This window comes from Asterias amurensis, chromosome 5, assembly GCF_032118995.1.
Source record: "Asterias amurensis chromosome 5, ASM3211899v1".
NCBI classification, from domain to species: Eukaryota; Metazoa; Echinodermata; class Asteroidea; order Forcipulatida; family Asteriidae; genus Asterias; species Asterias amurensis.
In genome coordinates this window covers 21,883,224-21,909,975 of record NC_092652.1, presented here as the reverse complement: position 1 = coordinate 21,909,975, position 26,752 = coordinate 21,883,224, and the positions used below count along the sequence as shown (strand labels likewise).

Sequence of the window (26,752 nt, the reverse complement as noted above, 5' to 3'; positions counted from 1 at the left end):
TGTCCTCGCAGCACAAAGGCTGGATTACAACAATTTTTCACTCACTAATTCGGCTGTAGAAATATCGTGCAGTATCATTTTCTCTTAAAAACATATGGCCTGATATAGTTATCTCTTGTCATCACCCAAGCACGTGGTTTCACGTTTCATTTGCCGGTTCTTCATTTATGTTTGTTTTTGAATACCTTTGGGGTTGATACACTATTGAGGGAATCTACCAATATTGATAAACTTGAACTTACAAAAACCTTGTCTCGTGCTTTGATGGCCAACCATAAAATGAGGGCGCTCGTCAACAATCAGGGCATCAACTGTAACGTGATGTATAGTATAAAACGTATAGTTGGTTGTTCAAACATTTCAGTCACGCTCCTCTCGATCTGTGACCACTAGCAAAAATAGTAAAATATGAAACAAATTTTCCAAAGTCTGTTTTTGGCTTGCCTGATGTCCTCTGTAATTACATCAACGAGAATACGAGTTGGTGTGCTCCTGTCCAACAAAAGGACACATATTCTCGGTCAAGCGCGTCTTTACCCGGCACTTGAGGTTGCTCAAGAGACCATCTCAAGCCGTTTCCAGAGCGGGGACTACGCAAACTTCTCCATCGAGCTGCAGTTCTCGCCCACGGGCTGCTCCAGGCTGGTTGAATTTAGCCTGGGAGTGGCCGCTCATTTCTACTTCGATGACGAGATTGCAGCTCTCCTCGGTCCCGCTTGCAGTAGCGATATGGAGAGCGTTGGGGACTTGGCAGCTGCACTGAATATACCAATTCTCTCGCCGAGTGGGAGCAGCCACGAGTTGGACGACAAGGGGAGGTATCCGACGCTAACGCAGCTGGTCTTCAAACCCAGCACGATGGCGGATTTCCTTGGTAGGCTGTTCCTTCTTTACGGTTGGAACTCGTTTGTATTACTTGGGGTTTCGTCCGGATACCACTCCCTACCGACCGCAGCAGTGGAAGACGGTATGCGTGAGCTTGGGGTTAGATCGTACGTTATTTACATCGATGAGGTGGAAGATTTCGATGCTACTTTAGAGGAAGCATCTCTAATCAGCCGGAGTAAGTACAACAACCTCATACTTTGTTTGTATCTCATAAAGTGTCTGTATTCGTTTGGTAATTAATTGTTTTATGGCAAACAAACTCAAGTGGTGAGAACTAGAACAGCTTGTATACTCTTAATGTAACATAGTGAAAACCACTCTTTTTATTTTACGCCATACCTCTCTTGCATAGAGCCATTATGGCGGACAACTCTGTATAGAGTGAAAGTCGGGTACTTTCAACTCGATTTAGAGTGAAGTTCGTTCCAATTTCACTCAAGAAGATTGACACTTAGGTTTTCACTCCCAAAAGAGCGAAACTGACACCACTCGGACGCTTTTACATTAAGAGACAATTAATAGTATAATGCTTTTTGAGAAACATTCCTATTTCAAAGCACTAGTGCTGCGTTGCATTTAACGTACTGTCAGGGGATCACGAATTCCTCCAGCTGTACTCTAAACCGTTTACGGGTTACGTAACCACTTCGATAGCTTTCTAGTTTTGTGTTCAGGGCAGTTGGTTCTCCGGCATTTCCTACACCTTCCATATTTTTTGACTCGTGTACAACATAGAGTTTTTCAGTAAAACCTCTGGACCTAGAATTGATTGATCAACTTGTTTGCTTCCGTTCGCCCGTCCTGGTACCTACACCGGTAAAAACCTAATAGGGCTATGGGTTATGGAAAAATAACATATCACTTGTTATCCCACTAAAAATAAAAATGAGAAATGTTGCCGCTTCTTAGATTGTATATTCCTAAAAATACAATTCTTCTAATAGCGTGGAAATCGTCTGTGATTTCCTTTTGGAAGTAAAATTTTCATGAGTTATTTTTTCTTTTGATATCTTTACTTATACATATTATTGAATATTTGAACGGTTCCAAAAACTAAAGGTACACTTTGGTAGTTGCTCCAAAAAATTATGACCATACAAGAGTGTAATGGCCGGGTGGTTTTAGAGCATCTAATACAAGTTCTGGTGCTAATTCACCGGAGTGTGGGTTCGAATCCCCGTCGTGACACTTGTGTCCTTGAGCAAGATACGTTACTAAAATTGCTTCTCTTCACCCAGGGGTATAAATGGGTACCTGCGAGGGTAGAGGTTAATATTGTGAAAGAAAAAGCCTTTGGAGCGATATAAACTGTTGCCCAGGTTGTATTCTCCCAAGGGAGCTTAGAAACATTAAAAAAATGATGTTATTGGCCCTATGACCAGGCCACTAATGTAAAGCGCATTGATACGGTTATTGTGAAATGCGCTATATAAGAATTGGTTATTTTTACAAACTAACTTGGCAAAGAGTTGCCGATAGTAGGTTAGAAACTACCCTATTTAGAGTTTATGTGGTTTTAGAAGAGAACAAAAAGTGTAATTTGTTAAAGCCATTGGACACTTTCGGTAAACAGTATTGTCCAAAAGCCCACACTTCGTGTATCACAACTGATATAAAAAATAACAAACCTGTGAAAGTTTAGGCTCAATCGGTCATCGGAGTCGGGAGCAAAAAAAACGGGAAAACCCACCCTTGTTTCCGCACGTTTTGTCGTGTCATGACATGTGTATAAAAAAATGTGTAATTCTCGACAACGAGAATTGATAATTGTTTCAATGTTTTCTCGAAAAGTAAAGCATTTCATGGGATAATATTTCAAGAGAAGTCTTTCACCATTACCTTCTGTAAACCCTGTAAATTATTTGTAAATCTGTGAACTGTTTTTTTTTTCTGTGCCGAAAGTGTATGGCTTTAACCAAACCTTTGAATCTAAAAAAAAGGTTCAGGCAAGATGCTTCTCTCCAGCATTTACAAGCACACAGTTCTTTGTAGGTAGACTATTGTTTTTGTTCATTATCTTCTTGCAACTTTGATGACAATGGGCCCAATTTCAAAGGCGATCTGGCCAGATACACGCAGGCTCTAATATATTAATACATATTTTAATTATCGGGGGGGGGGGGGCTGCAAATTAAAGAAATAAAAAAAGTTGTAGAAGGTAAAACACAAAAAAAAAAACCAAAAACAATATGTCTCCACATTGAGATTGTGTGTTTATGCACATGTTATACATGGGAACTGTTTAGGCCTTTACAAAACATACCGTAGGCCCTGAATGGTTAAAAATCGTTCGTGCAACACGAAGACATTTGGCAATGCATGCCTCTGGGAAAGTCACATGCCTCTGGGAAAGTCACATGCCTCTGGGAAAGTCACATGCCTCTGGGAAAGTCACATGCCTCAGGGAAAGTCATCACTTGTAACTCTGCATTGTATTTGCATTTCCTTGTTTTATCCCCGTCTCGTTCTGAACCACCCCCTCTTAACTCCCTTTCTGTTCTCATGTGATTTAAGCCTCTCTTGCCGTAAAAGGCAAACCGTGTTCAAACAACTCTTTTACGTCTTGAAAGCAAGTCATAAATGCAACATCAAACAATGAAACAGCACCCACGGGTAACACAAGGGCCTCCGGAGATGCTCAAGATCATATTTAAATGACCTCAATTCGATTAAACTTCACTTTACTACTCCCACTTTTTAATGCTTTTTTTTTTTTTTTTTCTCATTAAGATATTTTACTCAGGGGGTTACAGAAAGATGCTTTCACATAAAATAAAATAAAAATAAAAACATGACCGACCGAGACTATAAAACAGAGAGAGAGGAAAGACTATAAAACATACTTTGTTAAAACCTTGTGGTATTTAAGAAAGGGAACGGCTCACAGTCGATTCCTATGTTTTTTTTATACGGGAACAAGGGATTATATACATAGGTTTTTCTTTCAAATTAAAAATAAAAAATCATGGCCTTACGTTTCGACTTTTCTAAAAAAAAAAAAAATGCTTTAAGAAAGACTCCATTAGGATCCCGAAACTTCTTGAGGCCGTTGCAAATTGTTTCTTCATTCTTAGGTCACGTTGGCCGGAAAGCAGTGAGTGCAATCCAGCTTATTCACTTCTGCTATATCTTTTAACTCGCAACTCTGAATAGAAAATGCTTTTATAGCAAGCCACCAGTAGTCTTTTTTTAGTTTTGAGACAAGGCCAAAAGCATTCAAAGATACAAACAAAGGCATCGAAGACATTTTTATTGTATTCGTTAATACGATAATTGGTTTTACGTGTGCGTGGCCAGGTCAAACTTTTTTTTAAGCTCTGTCTTCCTCCATTTCGATTTTAGAACAGGCTTAACTATTTTACAACATAAATATTTGGGAAATTGTTAATGTGAAAGAAAAAAAACGAGATGCAGTTTTAAATCCCATTTTGTTACGTCTTTATTTCGGTATCAATTTTAAAACTCACAACATTCTAATATCATTCTCAAGGTCACGTAAACACATGATTGAGGATGACTCCAATATATTTCCATCTTTGTGTATTTAAAGTCACCTGGAAGTGGTATTTTTTTTTTAAATAAAGCTTTTGTCACTAATATATGTGTTTTGATGAGTGGAATGTGAATAAACAGTTAACTAAGGTTTTAAAAAATCAGTTCTTATGTTTTTTTAAATTTAAGAGTAGACCCCGACCCGAGAGGGCGCTGTTCGTGACGTCAATCGAAGCAGACTTTGCCTGAAATGCGTAGAGTAAACACAATTGCAAAGTACATGTACGGACCAAGTTTTTTTCCGGCAATGCCGACCAGGTGTATTGCTGCTGAATGCAGAAAACACGTTTTGAAATGTACCAACTCACGACTTGGACGTACATGTACTTTGCACGTGTGTTATTATACGCATTGCAGGCAAAGTCTGCCTCGATTGACGTCACAAAAGGGGTAGGCGGAGTCAGCCCCCAAACAACTTTATATATTTTTTAAACATATAAATCGTGACAAACAATTACTAAATAATCGTTTTATTGTTCGTAAGCATAAACTCTTATGTTTGAAAGAAAAAAAAATCTATTTCCATGTGACTTTAAAAGAAAATTACCGAGTCGTTTTTTTTTTGTTTTTTTTCTTCTAACAAAACAGTTGCTGGCGGTGTAAGCACGTGATGTAGTCCACCATATAAATATACTTACAAACCTGTAGAAGCTTGAGATCGATCGACCATCTGGGTCTGAGAAAATAGTGGACAAAGACAGCACATTAATTGGCATGACATCGATTTAAATTAAAAAAAAAAAAAAAAAAGAAAAAAAAAAACGCTCACTGATCGATGTACTCCAAACTTGAATCTGGTTTGTATGTGCTTCTCATCAAATTAAGGCATTTCAGACAGGAATATTTCAAGGAAGGTTTTCTACTGTCATCATTAGACCGTGTAAGTTTGTTTTACAACATTGAGTGGTTCAGAGTGGAACGGGAGGAATATTATCGCAAGGTAAAATTTGGAGTGTTCCATTTCACGAGGCGAAGCCTCGTGAAATGGAACAGTACAAATTTTACCGAGCGATAATATTTCTTCCATGCCACGAGATAAAGCAACTTAATATTTTGTTGTATACAACTGACATATAGATCCTTGTCATTTGATGTATTTTAAAAGTAAAAACAATGCACAAATCGGATCACAACCTTTTGCACAGGTGCTCCTTTAGCAGCGGCGCTTTACTGCTAAAAAACATTGGGACCAAGGATGATCCTAACTGTTGAATGGGAAATGCTATTCCCCATGGGCGAATAGGTCTTTTTAACCGCCGGTGCGGATGGGAGTAATAGTGAATGTCACGTGAAGTAAGTTCCACCAATCAAATAACAAGGATCTGTATGTCAGTTATATAAAAGTACATAATATGTGATCTTACACGATTGTTGTTGTTTTTTCCTTACCAATTCTGTAATGTTTCTGTATTGCCAGTTATAGTTATCAGTGCCAAGGGTCACCTCGTTCGCAAGATCATGCTGAGCGCCTACAACCTCGGACAAGTAGGTGGGGATTACGTGTTCTTCAGCTATCAACCATTTAATAACACCCTGAACTTTGGGAACGATGCGTGGCGACAGGTTAGTATAAAACCAGTGCTTTCATTCACAGTGGCTGTCACTGAGCTAGCCATCTATGTGTGGCATTATGACACGATTGGTTCTCAACTGCTATAGCACAAAAACTTACTTGGTAAAGTAAAGCTGTTGATAGCATAAACATTGTGAGAAACGGCTCTCTCTAAAGTAACGTAGTGTTTGAGAAAGGTAATTTCCGGCAATTTCTCCCGCAAACTTTAAAAGACTTTAGGCCTAAAGACTTGTATTAGTTTATAAGGTATCTGATGTAACACAATGTTGTGCAATTAACAGGGGTGTTGTTTTTTTCTTTCATTATGCTCTTGTAACTTCGATGATCAATTGAGTCAACATTTTCACAGATTTGCTTGTTTACGCATTTGTTGGAATACACAAGTGGGAATACAGGTCTTTGACCCCCAAAAAATGTGTCCAGTCGTCGATTTCACAAAGAGTTAGGAGTAGTTCTAACTTAGGACTAGTCTTAGGAGATACTAAAAACTAAACGCTAGTCCCAAAGTTACAACGAGTAACCTGTCCTACCTCAAGATGAAACTATTTGAATTTTTTTTTTCTTTGACAGAACACATCTTGTTCTCCTCCATTACGCTGTTAGGCTTCAAAAGATGCGTTAATACCTGAATAGTTCCAATACAAAGGTGCATGGCTGAATGTTTTGCTGATTTAACCCGAAAATTTATTCCAAATTTGATCAAGCGCGATGCATGTACAAAACCAGCAACTCGGAATTGCACTTGACTACAAAAACAAACTCTCGCAACAACATTGCGCACATTTTATCACAGAACCATGCAACCAATAAATTGATTTTTAAAGTTAATGGCTCTAGAAAAAAATAAAATGCTCTTAATTTTTACCAAATCTCAAATAAAAGATCGTTCATGGACAACAACCCCCCCCCCCAAAAAAAAAAAAAAAAGAAAAAAAAAAAAAAAAAAAAAAAAAACAGTGTTGAGGGTTTGAACGCAAATCATGTACCAACTCTTTTAAAACGTTTTCTGCTGAACATGCTTATATCATTTTTACCACCTGCTCAAGTTGTTTGTATGATTCAAACACACACAATCACCCAAACATGTTTAAAGGCACTGGACACCTTTGGTAATTGTAAAAGACCAGTCTTCCCACTGGGTGTATCTCAACATAAGCATAAAATAACAAAACTTTGAAAATTTGAAGTCTTGGTCGTCGAAGTTGCAAGATAAAAATGGAAAAAAAACACCCTTGTCACACGAAGTTATGTGCTTTCAGAAGCTTAATTTAGGGACCTCAAAATCAATCATGAGGTCTCGAAATCAAATATATTTTTATGCTAACAATAAGTTTGAGTAATTACCAATAGTTTCCAGTGCCTTTAAGGTTATACATGTTGGTACATTGCTTAAGATTGTGTTGACATTCAAAGCACTGTTTAACCACCCTGCTCATCTTCTTAGGGCGATGAAGACGATGAGATATTAAAGACAGCCTACCGAGCCCTGATGACAATTCGTCTGTTTGAGCCGACTGATGACTCGGAGTACAATGCGTTTCATAGAGACATTCTGGACCGCTCATCAAGAGACTATAACGTGACTTCAGAGTCTGGCGGCGAGGTTAGACTCAATTCAATTCAATTCAATTTATTTATTACATCACAGATTACAAGAACAAAGTGAAAATTGTTTCCCATTATTGTGCACTGAAAAGATTCAAATTTGATACTCATCGAAAAACAAAAACATTACATTTTAAAAACACAGAATTAACGCAGCCTCATTCACCAATAAGTCCACAAATGTTCTACAAAAATGAGGAAAAAATCGAGACAAATTTGAGACACTGAGCGCACAAGGCGATCGCCACAGTGCAGCGCCGTTATAGAGTAATATTAATGAACGGTTCTCATGAAATGTGCAAATTTAATTTCACGTGTGCCCATGATGTTCCCTCATTTAGCTCACCATTGCCCAATTGCGTGGCTCTGCACCGCGGAATGTTGTGCTTACTGCCCATCGAAATGTGTTTAATATTCGATATAGTGGGATGGGAAGAGCTACAGATGGTGTGCCAATCGTTTAATAGAAAATCATCTTGGGCAGTTGGTAATGCTTTATTTTATTTTTTGGTTGTGAGTAAAGGTGTGGGGAAATAACGATACAACAAAAGAAGAATTACCACAACAAAGTAACGGTAAAACGACCTAACATCGACAAATATTTACTGATGCACTTATCCCAGCCGAATAATGAATGCCAATATTCAACGACTAAGACGAACAAACCAATACATACATAAAAATAACACTCTGTTTCTACCTAAACGGGGGAAATATTTTTAAAGACTTTTTTTTTTATTATTATTATTTTTAACTTTGATACAGGCCAACTTTTTCGCAACCTGTTACCACGACGCCTTGATTCTGTACTCTCTTGCCATCAACGAGACATTACACGAGGGAGGTGACATTCGTGACGGTCTAACTCTACGACAAAAGATGTGGAACCGAACTTTCCAAGGTAAGCCGGAAAATGGCGTGGAAGGTACTTTGTGTATGACGTAAGACTCGTCCACGTTGCCAATTTAAAGATTCGTAATTATTTAAAGACACTGGACCTTTTTTGCAATTAGTCCAAATAACTGTGAGTATAAAAGTTTACTTGATAACTTGAAATTATGAAACATTGTGAGAAACGGCTCCCTTCGAAGTAACAAGTTTTTGATAAAGTTGCCTTTTATTATGCATCTTAAAGCACACAAAGTAATTCAACCAGGGTTTTTTTTCTTTCAATGTTCTCTTGCAAATTTGATATTGACAAATTGAGCCCAAATTTGCACATGTTTGTTATTGTATACATGATATGTTGAGACACACCAAGAGAGAATACTGGTATTTAACAACTACCAAATGGGTCCAGTGCATTTACCAACAAACCACCCATTCAATTGTTCGAAGGCTTTTCTTGGAAATGCTGGTCTTGGTTTACGGTGTACCGGTCTTGACTACAACACTGATGTGAACAGCATTATACTTCATGAACGTGATAGTACAAGTAGGATTTGCAACTTTGCATGGTGGAAATACGATATAGAAGGGTTTGCGGTAACACCATGTAATGACTATCTCTAAATGAGTTGGGGTGGTTCTGAAAAGAACCGTTGGTTTCAACTTGACGTTTCAATCAGTATGCTCTGATCGTCTTCTGGAGAATGCTGGACTCTGATAGTACAAGCCAACTACAACACATTGGGTCGTATGAATAAAAGTAGTATTTCCTGACAAGTACTAGCAAAAAGTAAAAGCATAAACTACCAAGTAGAAGCATTCAGTAAAAGCATCTTCTAAATTCCGTATGAATAAACCTATTCTTTTACTGCAAAGTATTCACTTATTAATGCTTGGGAGTAAATACTTCTGATATACCATGGCTGAATGGCTCTTAACAAAAGGTTTCCTTTGTATTACAACTCCCATTCACGTCTACGTACGCACTCACACACACAGCCAAATCAGCATTTGATTTAACAGAAACATAGAAATCTTTAAGTCATCCATGAGGTTTTTATTCTGACAACATTTTGATGAAGACGGCTCATCTGGACACACAGAATAAAAACGTTTTTGTTAAGCTTTTGAAACTTGGAGTGGAGCATGACAGCGCTGTATAGAGAAGAAGAGAGCTGGATATGAGCATAGCTATTTAACTTCAACTTAACAGTTTTAATAATAACACGAACAACATTCTATTGAAATGCATTTAATTGTTTAAAAAATTACTTATTCTGATGTTATGATCGAGGCATTCATTTCTGAGTTGAAAAAATTCTTTACATCTTTTTTAAAAGCTTACTGTAATGATACAAAACGTTTTTTTTTTACAAACGGTTTTATTTTATCCTCAGAATATAAACAAGTTTTATTAAAAGCAGTTTGAGTTTGTGTGTATTGTTTCTGTTGTGAAACACTGTGTATGTGTCTATTTAATATTTCAGTGATGTCTTTCCTTTGGACTAAAACATTTATCCTGTGAGGAACATTCATAAACACTGTCATTTCTTTGGACGAGCATTTTACTTCTGTGCCCAAGGTAGCTCTGGAGCTCACTCCAAAAAATCACTAGTATTTACTTGCATTTTGTAGTATATTCTCCGTTTTATTCATATGGCAGTAAGTAAGTGCTAAAATTAAAAGAATTTACGGTTTGGTAAAAATAGATACTTTTAGCATTTTAGTAAATACTTTTAAGTAACAGTTTTTACTTCCTTTTATTCATATGGATGGTAGTAAATACTTGAAATTTTCAAGTAAAAGTAAGTACTGCTTTTTATTCATACGACCCAATATAATACTTTCCAACCAATTTGAATTTATTGCACTTTAGCCTGTGCCAAAACTTATACAAAGAGACAACTTCACTTTTAACCTTGGTTATAATAAATGCCTTCAAATGGCAATATAAGCAGATTAAAATTAGTGAGATTTAGATGATATAGAAGTTATTCTATTCGGCGTTTCAGATGACATTTCTGCATGCTGATATACTTTAACTTATTTTCAATTAAGTATGGTTGGATTTATACTTATTCTTCATCAATTGTGACATTACTCTTTGTATTTTCCTGCCTTCGTTCGAAAATAGAAAAACACAAATACATAAGATGTGCATGGACGCCAGTCTGTTTTGTTTTTTTTCTTTACATTTTGTATCAATCTTCTTTTGTGATATTGGAAGGTACACACCATTATTCAGACTGAACCATTTGAGAATCGCTTGTTGCACTTATACTTAGATTCGTTATCAATTGTGACATTGCTCGTTGTGTTCTCCCGCTTTCCTTCTACAACAGAAAAGAAGAATGGAATTAAAAATGCATAGACCCGGTTGCATTTGTTTTTCTTTTACAACTGATTTCAATCTTCCTTTGTGATACTGGGAAGTGAAATATAATTATTCAGAGTGATATGCCTCTGAAAAAGGCCCGGTTTGGATCGACAGCTACTCATTATTACAGATTTCAGATTAAATATATTTTCATTATTTACATTTTGAAACCAATCTTCCACTGTGTTTTTGAAAAGTACACAGCTTTTATTCACATTGCAACATTGTACAATAGGTATTGCTGGTGACATTGTAATGACATCTAGCGGTGATAGAATCGCAACGTACTCCCTATGGGATATGACGGACACAGACAACGGTGTATTCGGGGTAAGAACGTTTTTGGATTGAAACTTACATAAGAGAACTCCGGCGTGAAGGCCAAATAGAGTTCCAGCCTATAGTGTAAATCACATCTAGATTGAAGTAATTATACAACGTCAGTTTGATCTGAAAGGCTACCGTGCTGAAACTCCTTTATTGGCTACAGGGGGCGGGGGTGGGGGGTGTAGACTCATGCCATTTCTCCGTGATCATTGACGAAGAGCATTGGCTGGTTTTGTAGGAGTCGCACGTAATAATTGAATTCAGAAAATTACCTCGGTTCACGTAACTACAACTGATTGTTTTTGGTGACCTAAGTCAATAATTTTTTTTTTTTTTTAGGGGGTTCCACTACTGTTGACCATAATATTTAGCTTGCACTAAGAGTTTATGTGCCCCTAAAAACTATTGGAAAACAGATTATTATAAATAATGCATAAAACATTTGCTTCAGTCTAAATAAATGAAAGGAATTTGGCATTTAACATCCAGTAATGATCTGATACTTCGTAATGCTACAAAAATGTATACATAAAACTAGACGTAAAGTACCATAAGTCCCAATACTATGTATGTATTGCTGTGTATGTGTATCACATTTGTCAGTCTTGAACTCAGATTTTGTTTTTTCGCAACCCGTTTTGAAATGTTCTGGTTGTCGTTGTCGTCGTCGTCGTCGCCGTCACCGTTGTTGTTGCTGTCGTTTTTGCTATCGCTGTTGCTGCCGTTGTTATTGTCGCCGACACTGCTGCTTTCGCTGTGACTGTCGCTGTCGCGTTTACTGTATGTTGTCACTGTCGCTGTCGCGGGTTGCTGTCGCTATTACTGTCGTTTTGACTGCCGTAGTTGTTGTCTTTTCTTCTCCCCCGTTGTCGTTCCGGGTTCTATTCACCAGTCAGAGAATACTTTTCCTTGTAGCCTGTACTGAACTTCTATGGACTGTCAAACGAGCTCAAGTTCTACAAACCAATTAAGTGGCATGGATTCCCGGATGGTGAAGTTCCCCCAGACACTCCTCGGTGTGGTTTCTACAATGAAAACCCGTTCTGCAAACCCAAAGGTATCACTGCTGAGTAAACATTAAATGATAATAAGCAAACAGATAACAATATGTTTTTTCTTCAATTTATTTATTTATTTTTATTGTTTTATATATTTTATATATATATTTTTTTTTAAATATAAAATAATAAACCACAAGGGAAACTGACTTTTTATAAATATATATATTGTTATTTTAACACGAATTTGTTAATATTTTATGGGGGTTCACTGAATAACACCATTTTTTGAAATAACAGTTACGTTGTTCTAACCAGTCCGCAAAATGCAGTAACTTTGTGACATCTATACACTAATTGGGTTCATTGTTCACCCTTCCTCCCTTAAACCACAGATGATAATACCGTACTGCTCATCGCGTCCATCCTGGTGGTGTGCGCCCTGATTGTCTGTGTCTCAGCAACTTTGGTAGTTTACAGGTAAAAGGTGGATTTCTGACTCATCTATTTTGATATCTCTGCACACACTGCACTGAGGTATTCAATCCGTTTGTAATTAGAGGGTCACTTTTTCGTCCTGTATTTTTGCATTCATTTTGGTTTGCCCTACAGATGAAACAATTTGACAATAATTAATATAATCATGTATCATCATACCTTTGATCTTGCTATTTCTTATTAATTGACCCTTGTTAGTTGCATCATGATGCAACTTGCTCTCTAATCCTACCCTTCCATGTCTCCCTGCATTGTTGTCGAACAATACATTTACCACTTTAATGGTCCAGTAACCCATCCTTTCATTCTAAACATTCTTTGTCCTCGCCACTCCTATTGGTTCATAGCCACCAATATTGTCTCTGAAATAGAAGCTTTGATTGGCTGTTATTTTCCCGCTTCTTTCTGGATCCTTTCCTTAATCTCTTTTCCCCTCTCTTTTTCTATAAATGGATATGTATTTGTTTGTACTTGTTTTATGCCTCTGAAGAAGGTCCGGATTTTGAGTTTTAAGGACATTTTGGGGTAAAAAGGTCAAAAAAGGTCAAAAATCAATATTTTCAAAATTTGTGTCAAATGTATTCACATTTGATAGCTCTATCCATAAAATGTATTTTTAACTTTATGTTGATACTACAATCTATGTAATTAACGTATAAACTTTGACCTTGTGCACAAATGGATAGCAAAACGAAGTGTAAAAGTGTGATTATCTTAAAAAGGGTACATTTTGAGTACACCAATTGTTTTTGCACTCCCCATCCTCATTGGTGCATATATTGGTTTCAAACAACTTTTTTTGAAAGGCAAATATACCAAAACAGTTTTTGAGAAAAAAAAATAATTCAAATACCACCTTCATGTGGGGTCTTAACGACTCATTTTAAGGTCAAAATTTCAAATAAGGCAAAAAATTTGCATTTTTGAAATTTTCACAATATTTGACCCCAAGTAATAGATCTATCCATAAAATGTATTTTTAAGTTAATGTTGATATGCCAAACGTATGTTATTCACGAATAAACGTTGACCTTGTACACAAACGTATAGCAAAGCAAAACGTAAAAGTGTGATTATCTTGAAAAGTGTACATTTTTTGTATACCAGCTTTTTTTACACTTTGGCTGGCCTACTATATATAGTAGAGCACAAAGCAATCAAGTGGAAATAAAGAAATGGAGGGAGAGGGTAAGGAAGCGCAAAGAAGTGCAAAGCCAGTAAATGAAAAAAAAAAAAAACAAGGTAGAGAGAGAGAGGGGGAATGGGCGTGTTATACCACAGTGATCGGAAACACGATTAAAAAAAAGGTAGAAAGAGGGAGGAAGTGGAAGAGTAAATGAGTCAGCCTTCAAGAAAGCTTCTAGGTCGAAACGTCAAGCCATGTACTATGACAAAAAAAATGATCAAAAAAAAAATAATAATAATAATAACAAATTACGTAGTAATTACATGAATAAACAATAAGTTTAACACCAGAGAATCTTAGGTATTCATACGCATTGAAATACTTTTAAATTTGAACCCTTTAAAATTATTGTTTAAATATTTAAAGTTTGTGTTAAACAAAATCGTATACCACGGTATAGAAGCGCAAAGAAGTGCAAAGAAGTGCAAAGCACTGTAAATGAAAAAAAAAAAAAAACAAGGTAGAGAGAGAGAGGGGGAATGGGCGTGTTATACCACAGTGATCGGAAACACGATTAAAAAAAAGGTAGAAAGAGGGAGGAAGTGGAAGAGTAAATGAGTCAGCCTTCAAGAAAGCTTCTAGGTCGAAACGTCAAGCCATGTACTATGACAAAAAAAATGATCAAAAAAAAATAATAATAATAATAACAAATTACGTAGTAATTACATGAATAAACAATAAGTTTAACACCAGAGAATCTTAGGTATTCATACGCATTGAAATACTTTTAAATTTGAACCCTTTAAAATTATTGTTTAAATATTTAAAGTTTGTGTTAAACAAAATCGTATACCACCAGAAAAAGACCCTCATTGGGATATTTCACGAAACCCTTTTCAATATGTTCAGACATGTTATGTTCCACCTTCCGCTTCATTTTCAGAAAACAGAAGCAGAACGCAGAATTAATGAAGATGTCTTGGAAGATTCGCTACGACGATTTAGTCTCTAAAGCCGTTTCCAAATCCATTGCCTCATCCATGCGGTCTTTATCCATGTCCATGGTTAGTTGCATAGATAACACATTTTTTCATTAAAATTTTCAGCATTTTCAGCAATAAATCTACCCAAAGTCGCGGTTGATTTCCTTGTACACTGAATATATTGAATGATTTTACTTGACCAAACTACAGCTGCAACTTTCACATAGTGCAGAGGTGAAATAATTGTTCTTGTGGGTGAGTGGTGCTCTTGCAGTCTTGCTGTGAAACACAATGTGTTTTTTTTTTTTTAACACTGATGGTACTTTGGTGGCTGGGATCAAAGTTTCAATCCGCCAAGGCTGTAGCGAGGCCTCTATCCTTTTTGCATTATGTTTCGTGGTATATGTGCCACAGTGTATCTAATTTGGTTCCTCGTATTAGGGTGTTTGAGCGTGAAACAAGACTTTCTGTTTCTGTTCAACCATACACTGTTGCTTTGCTGAGATTTAAAACGACGAGAAATTGACCTCGAGAGAGAGTGCGAGCTTTCGAGAGAATCTGGATTTCTGGGCAACCTCAAATAATCCATTTTGAGATATGGTTGACACAATCTATGAGACACTAGGTTTGGGTATTATATACACCCAAATCAACAGTGCAGTCCTAAAGTGTCCACAATACCACTCCCTCCAAAAAAAAAAATAAGTAAATAAATAAAAAATTATATCAGCTAAAGCATGTACTTTTGAAGGTTTTTAACAACTCGTATAGCAATGTTTGTAAAAAAATGTCAACCACTGAAAAGTTGTACATATTACATTTTTACCAGGATACCAAAATGTATTGTTTGTTTTCCCCGATTAACTTCCTTTTAATCATGTGAACTGATAGGGAAAGACGTTCTATATAAATAAATCACGCAAAAATACATACCCCAATAATTATCTTAATTACAGACTGGTTCACTAACTAATGAGAATAACGAGCGCCAGATCTTCACAAAAATTGCTCACTACGAGGTAAGTACAATTTTGTTTATAAAGACATCAGACACAACATGCACAATCCAATTAGAAATGTCCACCGATATTTTATTTGTATTTACATCACTTTACAAAAATGGAAATGTCATTTTCTTTATTAGCACCTCGCTTAAGTAAATGATTGTAAGTTATTTTAATTATTTAAATTTAAATCTATATTCATTTGAACATAATAATGATATTATTATCCATACAAATTTTGACAACGGAATCCAAACTCACTTGATATCCTTTAAGTGAACGTTTCTCCGTGCTATGTCGCTAATAACATCTGAGGCGACTTTGTATGGGGCGTCTGTGCTAGAGGGAGACTTTGTCAGGGGACGAATTTGCCAGGGGGCGACATTGTCAGGTTGCGACATTATGAGGGGGCGACTTTGTCTGGGCGACTTTGAATGTCCCGGGACGAGTTGGTCAGGTTGCGACTTTGTTGGGGGTGAGCTTATCAAGTGGCTAGATGACTCGCTTCCGCTCAATTTAATACAACTCACAGAAACAGTATTTTGGTTAAACCCATACATATACTGATGTGTGTAAAACCTGTATACTCAGTACTTATCCAAGCTCTGTGTAAACAAATCACAGGCATATTACACATGCGAGTTTCAAACCTACGACCGTCGCAGTGTCTGAAATTACGAGAACGTGGTTTGATACCCGCCTCGCCAAACGCTCATTTTCTTTACACTTTGTGGATTTACTTGAACGGCTGGTTGGGTCTTATCATCAACGGTTTTATTTGTATCTTTCTATGAACTAAACATGTAGCTTTCCATACGACCGATATAAAGCTCCTGTATAATTGCTTTATTTAACCTCTGTACTGGATAAATGATTAAAATTCTATGTTTCATAAAGGGTCGACTGGTTGCTCTTAAGCCAATAGGAAACGGCAAGCTTGAACTGACAAGGGGTGTCTTGGTAGAGCTCCGAAATGTAAGTATTTCAGTCTGTCCTTCAGACCACCCCCGCCCCCGCCCCATGAACTCGATTTCGAGACGTCAGATTAAGAACTTGAGGTCTCGAAATCAACCATCTAATCGCACACAACTTCGTGTGACAAGGGTGTTTTTTCTTCCATTAATATCTCGCAACTTCGATGGCCGATTGAGCTCAAATTTCCACAGGTTTGTTGTTTTAAGCATATGTTTAGATTAACCAACTGTGAATGCTAGTCTTTGACAATTACCAATAGTGTCCACTGCTGTTAAGATAAGCGTAAGCTCTCAACAGATGCAAAGTAGTCTGGTCAGAAACAAACCAGATATTGTCAAACCGAAGATGGTTAGAGGAGTGGAATCGTGTTGTATGCACACGGTTAGACAAGTTGCTGATTGCGAAGCATGGATGAAGGCCATTGATTACTGGAAGGTGAAGGGTATTGCTACCTCGCATGATGATGGTATGCAAAGAGAAACTCAGCAACCTCATGAGTATACCTCACAGTTAACCTTATAGACAGTTAACCTTAAAATTATGAGCATAAAACCTTACTTGGTAACAAGCAATGGGGAGCTGTTGATAGTATAATGCATTGAGAGAAACGGCTCCCTCTGCAGTAACGTAGTTTTCGAGAATTATGTTTTCGAGACCTTAGAATTAAATTTTGAGGAATCGAAATCAGGAATCTGCAAGCTCACAACTACTCGTGACAATGGTGTTTTTTTCTTTCATCATTATCTCACAACTTCGAGTTAATATGTACGTATGGGACTCGTGTTCGTACACAATAAAATAGAGGTTTGTTTTTTTTAAATCATGCTGCGGCAAAGTGCTGCCGTTATGTTGTGACCGTGAGAGTATTAGGCCGTATCCGAATTGGCGGCTACGGCTACGGCTACGGCTAGATTTCCGCGTCATCGTGCGTTGAGGTATAGGACATCCTTAGCAACACCCTTAGCAACAGTCGTGGCCATAGCCGTAGCCGTAGCCGCCAATTCGGATTCGGCCTTATTTTTTTTCAACAGACGAAGTGAACCACTACAGCTGAAACCAGTTTAGTAACGGAATATTGTAACGATATTTAATATAGTAACGAAAGAAAAACACATTTTTTGCCTCACATCCCGACCCCATCAGAGTTTTTTTCCATGGTTAGAACATTATATCATGCTCCTTCAATGCGCTCGTTCGCATGAAAAACAGTTTCCCTCTAATTGCAGGCTACAATGGTTTCATCTAAAGGCTTTGGTTTGTGCCGATGATAAGCCGATTTGACACAATCATTTCGACCCTGAGAAAGTCTTTATCAAAGGAATAAACACAATACAAGTGACTTTCTGTACATGCCCAAATGATGTCTTGGATTATTTAAAGCATTAGGGTATGTTTGAAGTAGTTTTGGTTTTATTGGGCAACAGTCAAACCAATGAGTTAAGCCCACACGGCAAGTCAAGCATGATCATACCTGCATAAACCGTTTTGATATAATGAGGATCACATAATGTTTGGGTAAATCTGTTTGTATACACCCAAATCCAATAGTTCACCTCTAAAATAGTGTCCACCATATCGCAGAAAGGCCAAAACTTCATCATGCAGAACATTTTTGTTTGACACACATCCAAAGACGTGGCCACATAGGACCAGAAAAGAAAGTCTATGTCAATAATACAAATTTATTCATTTAGTCCGTGCAAGTTTCATAAATACACATTATAAATGCACATTACAATGCACATTACAATAGTTAACATTACAGATTTTAGCAGTTATTTAAGAATGAACAGAAATGGAATAATAACAATACACTGCGAGAAAATACCACATCACAAACTAGTTAAAGTCTAGTCGAAATACCTGGGCCTTGAGCAACCTTATGAAGATACCCATATTATTGGCGAGGAGTACTTTTAGGTAAACAACGTGTGTGACTTGAATACGTTAAATGTTAAGCAAAAATAACAACCCGGTTTTTTTTTTCAGTTAAGACACCTGGAGCATCCAAACATCGTTCGTTTTGTAGGTGCATGCACAGATGGACCGGACGATGGCAAGCATTTAATAATTACAGAGTACTGCACCAAGGGAAGTCTTCAGGTATGTACAGTGGTTTTCTAGCCGGTTAAAACTTAGGCTGTGACCGAATGAGCAGTAAAAGTTACGGTTAAGTTAAGATTTTTGCGTCATCATGCGTTGAAGATACTTCCATAGAAATATACTTAGCAGTCGTAGCCGTTTTTGCAGCTACCTTTTCAGATATACGTTACGATGTCATACTCGTATAGTTGCGTAACGGAACGCAACGTAACGTAACGCGATTTTTGACGGAGGGCGCGTTGTTCTTCTTACATCATTTCGGTTGACGAATGTCCTGGAAATCGCAACAAGGATAGTGACGTCCTCTGTTGTTTGAATTGATAAATTAAGTGCGAACTACCAGCGATGAGATAGTAGTGACTAAATTTGTTGTTAAAAAAGATCAATGCGAAGATCTGTGAACCTAGACTAGGTAAAAATCGATCTATGTTGACGCTGCTAAGGATGCGAATTTCAAAAAAATTATTCGGGTATTTACCGGAAATACCCGCATGAGCTGTATTTAATAGGCCATTATAACTGTAGATTAGTATTTTCAAAAACAGCGTATTACGTCATACTTCAACCACTGTTTGATTTCCTTTGCGTTCAGGATCATCACAAAGACTATATATTTTTCTTTTCAATTCAGGATATTCTTGAGAACGACGCTCTGAAGCTGGAATGGGACTTCAAGAGTTCTCTTCTGATTGATGTCATCAAGGTAATCATACTGTCGATACCTCATTAAAAGATTCACAATCTGTGTATTAACTTTTATGAGTTCAAGATTTACAACATAGAAGTTTTGAAATAACACACAAAACATGAGAGCTTCCGGTTGGCCATTCCCTTGGCAAAACAGCCGAACTAAAAAGAAAAGTATTTTGAGAAACGCAAGTAGGCTACATAGTAATTCGGAGATTTGATGCCCCCCCCCCCCCCTCCCATATGGCCAACTGTGTACAAACTTCTTCTGATAGCGCCCTCTTTTGAATTCTCCTCCTCAGCCATTATAACTTTCCCATTGGGGGGACCGAATCTCCGGCGGACAAGCTGAATTCCCTGGGACAACGGAACATAACATTGTAAACAAAGGCCAAGATTGGACATGTTATAATTCACTACCACGCATAATGTGCATTGCCTTATGAAACTTTTAATTAAATGTAAAAAGTGTCCTCAATTTACCAAGATATGAAAGTATTTTAAAAGAAAACGAATTTTGGCTACTACGAATGCGCCAAAATTTGTAAATGCAAGATGGCATTCTACTCATCTATTTTGTGATAACTTTGTTGTCTTCTTCGTAGGGTTTGGGTTTTCTTCACCACCGTCGAGAGCTTGGTGTGCACGGCAGGATGCGGTCTTCTAACTGCGTGGTGGACAGCCGCTTCGTGGTCAAACTGACGGACTTTGGTCTCCTTGACCACAGGGATATCTCATCCGACAATGATAGCGATCAGACATACTTGAAAAGTACGCATGACCAGGGAAGTCTAAAAAGTATAAAACGCAAATTCTGTCCTTTGCTCGCCCTATATTTCAATCATTAATTGGGTAGGGGGCGAGGGTAAACAATTTAAGGTGTTAGACGTATAGGCCTACTGTTACCCAAAACTTTTCCGTACAGTGAAAACAAAATGTTGTAAAAGGCACACAGTCAACGGTTAACGTTCTCGCCAATTCCAATGTATTGTTTCAAATTGTTTATACAGGGCGCCCTCTTTTGAAATTATGCACGCTCATTTTGTCAAGCCGCGTAAAACTTTAACCCTTTTAACAACACACTACTGTTTTTGTGTTACTTCTTAGAACTGTTGTGGAATGCGCCAGAACTTCTTCGTGCTCCAACCAAGAATAAGCCGACGAGAGAGGGCGACATTTACTCTGTTGGCATCATAATGCAGGAGGTGGTAATGAGAGGTCCGCCATTCGAGAACGAGTGCAGGGACACTGATAATGTCAAAGGTCAACCATGATCATTAATTATTTTTTCAATTATTTCATGTTTGGATTGATTGAAATAAATGTAGCACCGATAACATTACACTGGAGTTTTGCAAATACATACAGATGATGATGCACCTCATTTACAATACAAATAAATATACGCTGCTAATAAAGGTCCAATCACAAAAATGTACGCCAGTAACTGCCTATACCATGGCCCAATGCCCTTGTTAACTATACCTTATCGCAAATGGAAAACTATACTGCCTTTTTTTAATTTTTGACAAAGACAATGTATTGTCTGTATTAAAAAACACTGAAGGAGCGGGTTACCACATATCCGATAATATTAAAGTGATATGTGAGAACCCAAACCTTAATAGAAGATATTAATTACATTAGAGTGGCTCGTGGTTTTCTTACAGTTGTTTTAGAGAAAATTCAGTCTCATTCAACTCAACCATTCCGTCCCCACGTCCCAACCGAAGCCTGTAGTCCAGAAATACACGCTATTATGGCAAGATGTTGGCATGAAACACCAGAGGAAAGACCAACAGTGAACGAACTCATGGCCGACATGAAGAAAATTTGCAAGTATGTTTTTTTTTTTACCTAACTGGACATTGATGATACCAAAATCCCCGTGCGAAGAATTTGTATGAGTCTTATTTGTTACGCTCATTAGTTTTGTGTTCGAAACCAAATCGTTGCGTGCATGTTCATACAAATGATTAGTATGACAAAATAACATATTTTTAGTGAACTTTTGTGTTATTCAAGCTAATTAATCAACTTACTTCTAGGGCAAAAACTAAAGCATCTGCAACATAATGTCCGTTTTGTTTTCCTCACCATAGAGTCCCTTTAGTGGCTCCATATTATGGAAAACACAAAAACCGCACAGTTTTGACTTTCATATGTGTTTTCCATCGCTGTTTAGTACAGTTCCAAAAATGTACAGTTTGGATTTGTTGTTCTACAGGCATTCAAAGTTATTTCTCTTGACTTCCTTTCGTAGGAATGTATCGGGAGGTATCATGGACAACCTGCTATCTCGTATGGAGTCATACGCCAGTAACTTGGAAGGTCTTGTAGAGGAGAGAACCTCTGCCTTCTTGGAAGAGAAGAAGAGAGCTGAGACGCTCCTCTACGAAGTCTTGCCGAAGTAAGATCAATCTATAAGCTCGTGATTATTTGGTAACATAACACTTGCTTAATTCATTTATGCCTATCAACAAACTTTGGTAAACAGAACTGGTGAACAAAATACAGTTTAAGCTGACTAGAATAATTAGAGATAAGACTCACTGATTTAGAAATATTATGATTTATAGGTCGGTGGCCGATCAGCTTAAAATGGGATCCACGGTAAACCCAGAGTCTTATGACAATGTGACGATTTTCTTCAGTGACATCGTGGGATTCACTGAGCTTTCATCGGGCAGTACCCCTTTGCAGGTGGGTCAAATCATTGTTCGTTGGTATCTCCGTTAGCAGTATTGGAAGTAATCACGAGTTACTATTTGGGTGCGTTCGTTTAGCTTCCATGGGTCGACCCCGGTCTGCCCGGTACGTTCGAATAGCTTTGACGGGGCTCACCTGGGTCAGCCCCCAGTGCCCTGCTTGTGGAGTGGGTCACTTGGGGGTGACCTGAGGTGCCTGCCGTCACCACGAGAGGGTGAGTGTGATCGTTCCATTACCTCTTATCAGGGGATCACTGCGGGGTCGATCCAGGGAAGCTTTACGAACACACCCAGAGAAGATACCCAATGCAGTTTACTCATACAAAAGTGTACAGTCAGCAACTGTTTTTATTGTGTGTCAATGACAATTTGTTATCTCGATTTTGATCCATTGATTTTATTTTCAAAATACCATCTCTCTGAAGGTTGTTGCTCTGTTAAACGATCTGTATACCTGTTTCGATGGGATTATTGGCAACTTCGACGTATACAAGGTAAGTCTTGCACCAATGATATACTATTGTCTTGAATGGGGTGAACAGTTTGGAACTTGCAAAATGTGCAATACTTATGTTTTAATAGAGGTTAAATTGTTTGCAGTACCCGCTGCTAAAACATAGAATTCGAACCTGCCTCTATCCACCGGGCAATCTCAGTGGTCTAGTTTGTATGACACTGCTCTAGAATTCCAAAGGTCGTGAGTTCGAATCCCACCCGAGTAATATGCCTGTGATTTTCTTTTTACATGACTCGGGAAAGTACTGAGACAGTGCTATTACAAATCTGGGTATATGGGTACAAACCAGAATGAATTGTGTTGCGCTATATAAGAATGGTTAATTATTATAATTATTATTTGATATCATTTTGTGTGTTACATGAAAACAGTTTACTTATGTTCAAATATCTTCTCATTTGAATGTTTCAAATCTGTAAGTAACATGTGTAGTATATTGTTATCGATGTTGCATTGTGTCCCATTTTAAAAAAAAAATGTCCTTGCTATTGATCATTCAAAACAACAACCAATACATAACAACAACAAAGAAATTAAATTAATTAATGGCAGTGGACACTATTTGTAATTATTCAAAATAGTTTAGAATAAAACCTTTCTTGGTGACGAGTAATGGGGAGAGGTTGATGGTATGATACATCGTGAGAAACGGCTCCCTCTGAAGTGCCATAGTTTTCGAGAAAGATGTAACTTTCCATGAATTTGGTTTCGATACCTCAGATTTAGAACTTGAGGTCCCGAAAGCAACCATCTATTAAACGCACACAACTTCGTGTGACAAGGGTGTTTTCTTTTCTTTCATTATTTTCTTGCAAGTTCGATGACCGATTGAGCTCAAATTTACACAGGTTTGTTATTTTATGCATCATGTTGAGATACGATTACCAATAGTGTACACTGCCTTTCAAATTGATTTTTCTATTGAAGGTTGAGACGATTGGAGACGCCTACATGGTGGTGTCGGGCCTGCCAATCCGCAACGGCTCTGCCCATGCGCGAGAAATCGCCAACATGGCGCTGTCATTGCTTGGGGCAGTGGGAACATTCAAAGTGAGACACAGACCGGAGTGGAAGCTTCAACTACGGGCTGGAGTACACTCTGGTAATTGTTTTTTATCTTGTATGCATTAATTATTGTCACGCATAATTATCATAGAAGCAGGGGTGTTACACGTTTGTTTATAATATTGTGTAATAATTTGTTTTGTTTCCAATCGGTAATTGAGGTACCTCTTCCTGGACAAGCTATGTAACATATCCACGTTGTGTTTCCCTTCGCTGGCATGATACAATCCACAATGACCTCACCTAGCTTGACTTTTAGAAGTTCCATGCATTCTTAAACGCTAGTTTTATCTATATGATTATGCCTCATCGTTTACATACCACAATCAAGTGTTGTAAGTACTGTGTGTAAAGTCATGCTAAATTGCATTTATTCTGCCTCGTCATAGGTCCATGTGTGTCTGGAGTGGTTGGTCTTAAGATGCCCAGATACTGTCTGTTTGGTGATACAGTCAACACCGCGTCCAGAATGGAATCAAACGGAGAAGGTAAAACTCTTGTGGGATATAATGCCTTTAATGATACAAGCATTTGAGTCAAAATGGGCATTTCAATTGCTTAGATAACGTGCACAGAAGCGATGGTTTTGTGCTTTCTTTCTTTCTAATAATATGTAATCATATCATTAATCATGTAATCATGGTTCTGATTTGTAATTTTTGATTGACTTTAATTTCCCGTCTTTTCTGAATACCTTCCCTTTATCCTTTGCTTCTTTTTTGCCATAAATGGACATGTTTTTGTGTGTTTTTGTTTATACCTCCTGCATAATGTATGTTTTTGAATCGAAAGCTAAAGCCGTCTACCCATTTATGTACTATTATATATTAATATGGTAATGAAAACCAACGATGCATCACTGTGAACTAAATTAGTGTAGCTTGATATTCTGAGGAAAACAATGACCTTAAAGACAGTGGACACAATTGGGTATTACTCAAAATGTATATTAACATAAAACCTTACTTGTTTACTAGTAATGGGGGAGAGGTTGATGGTATCAAACATTTTGGGAACGGCTCCCTCTGTAGTAACACAGTTTTCGAGAAAGAAGTAATTTTCCAGGAATTTGATTTCGTGACGTTAGATTTAGAATTTGAGGTCCCGAAATCAGAAAATTAAGCACACCCAGCTTCATGTGACAGGGTGTTTTTTCTTTCATTATTATCTCGCAACTTCGAAGACCGATTGAGCTTAAATTTTCACAGGTTTGTTATTTCGTGCATATGGTGAGATGCAGCAAGTGAGAAGACTATAGTCTTTGGCAATTACCAATAGAGTCCAGTGTCTTTAAACTCGCACTCTGCTCATCATAGAAAAAGAGCTTGAGTCTGGTTCTCTGAAAAGCTCAGCTTTACAAAATACCACTTCACTGTTGTTGTGTATCACAGGCCTATATCTAGTTTTAATTGTTAGCAAACCACTACTTGATCTTTAATTTGACACTTGTCGATGAAGTGATGTCCGGGCCTGCTTAGATACGATCTACTCAGTCCAACACCATTTATAACACCCACTCTCCACTTTGACGTGTTTTCATTCTTAAGCACTCAAGATACACATCAGCGATACGACCCGACATATCCTGCAAGAGTTTGACGACTTTATCATTAAGGATCGAGGAGAAATTGAAATGAAGGTACACAAATCAACTTATACAAGTTGTTTACTAAATGATGTATTGATACATCTATTCATTTGACAATTTGTTATGAGCTGAATGAATGATAATGCCAGACCAGGGTTTGATTTAATGGAGAAAACATTAAAACAATATCAGTTCTCGATAGCGAGAATTGCGGATTTGTTTTAAACACATGTCATGACACAGCGAAACGTGGGGAAACAAGGGTGGGTTTTCCCGTTATTTTCTCCCGACTCCGATGACCGATTGAGCCTCAATTTTCACAGGTTTGTTATTGTATATATAAGTTGTGGTACACGAAGTGTGGGCATTGGACAACACTATTTACCGAAAGTGTCCAATGGCTTTAAAGGAACACGTTGCCTTGGATCGGACGAGTTGGTCTATAAAAAGCGTTTGAAACCGTTCGTATATGGTTAGAAAGATGTTGTAAAAGTAGAATTGGTTATCTACACAAATGTGTCTCGAAATTGCGTAGTTTTCTCTTTACCTCGTCGACTAACATAGTCGGTAATTTATTGGAGTCAAATTTTTGGCTCAAATAAATGGCCGACCGTGTAATTCGCGAAGTAAAAGGAAAACCGTGCAATTTTGAGTGATACTTGTGTGGATCATTATATTCTACTTTTACAACATCGTTCTAAACATATGCATTTCATAACAAACGGTTTCAAACGCTTTTTATAGACCAACTCGTCCGATCCAAGGCAACGTGTTCCTCTAAGTAATTTGTTCCGCTCAAAGGAATTATGAAATTTAGCCCTGTTGTTGCGTTGAGTGGATTTTCACAAAGTCATGACAATTGTCTTGAATCACGAAACATTTTTTTTTTCTTTTTCTTTTTTAAATAAAAAAATTAGAACTAAAATCTTGAATAACTCTGTTTGGATTACTGAAATTTATTCCATATTGCATAACTGTTCTTATTCAATGTGATATTGAACATAATTATTTTTACGCTCAAGCTAAAGTCGCCCGAAACAATTTGTTTCTAAATAGTCAGTTAACTTAAATGCAGCCCCCGCAAGCCTATATTTGTGGCAGCCTTTTCTTCAAGTGCGTTGATGACAAGTGATGACAATTCAAACATTGGTTTTTTTTCTGATCAAACTAAATTTCATAATCCAAATCTTATTTCGTTAACACTGCAGGGTAAAGGTAAACAGAGGACATTCTGGCTGATCGGACAACAATCTCAACCTTAGTTCATGCAGGTCAAGAGGAACAATCTAC

At 37.5% G+C, this 26,752-nt stretch overlaps 1 protein-coding gene across 1 annotated transcript; it reads left to right on the top strand.

The window, feature by feature from the left end:
* The first annotated feature begins 447 nt into the window (after window positions 1-447).
* LOC139937324 (atrial natriuretic peptide receptor 1-like) lies at window positions 448-26,752 on the top strand. The gene is made up of 22 exons (XM_071932427.1): window positions 448-1,063; window positions 5,858-6,003; window positions 7,458-7,616; window positions 8,384-8,519; window positions 11,119-11,213; window positions 12,126-12,267; window positions 12,604-12,688; window positions 14,776-14,896; window positions 15,772-15,834; window positions 16,717-16,794; window positions 18,784-18,897; window positions 19,529-19,600; window positions 20,190-20,355; window positions 20,692-20,847; window positions 21,255-21,423; window positions 21,848-21,994; window positions 22,164-22,287; window positions 22,718-22,786; window positions 23,737-23,911; window positions 24,264-24,362; window positions 25,422-25,513; window positions 26,671-26,752. The coding sequence occupies exons 1-22, from the start codon at window positions 448-450 to the stop codon at window positions 26,722-26,724; spliced, it is 3,078 nt and encodes a 1,025-aa protein (XP_071788528.1). The 3' UTR covers window positions 26,725-26,752.

What these genes read in the sequence shown, in the direction of transcription:
- LOC139937324 (XM_071932427.1), top strand. Translation starts at nt 448, where the DNA reads ATGTCCTCTGTAATTACATCAACGAGAATACGAGTTGGTGTGCTCCTG. An exon ending in AGCATCTCTAATCAGCCGGA is followed by an intron (nt 1,064 to 5,857) that starts GTAAGTACAACA and finishes CTGTATTGCCAG; the next exon opens with TTATAGTTATCAGTGCCAAG. An exon ending in CGATCAGACATACTTGAAAA is followed by an intron (nt 20,356 to 20,691) that starts GTACGCATGACC and finishes GTTACTTCTTAG; the next exon opens with AACTGTTGTGGAATGCGCCA.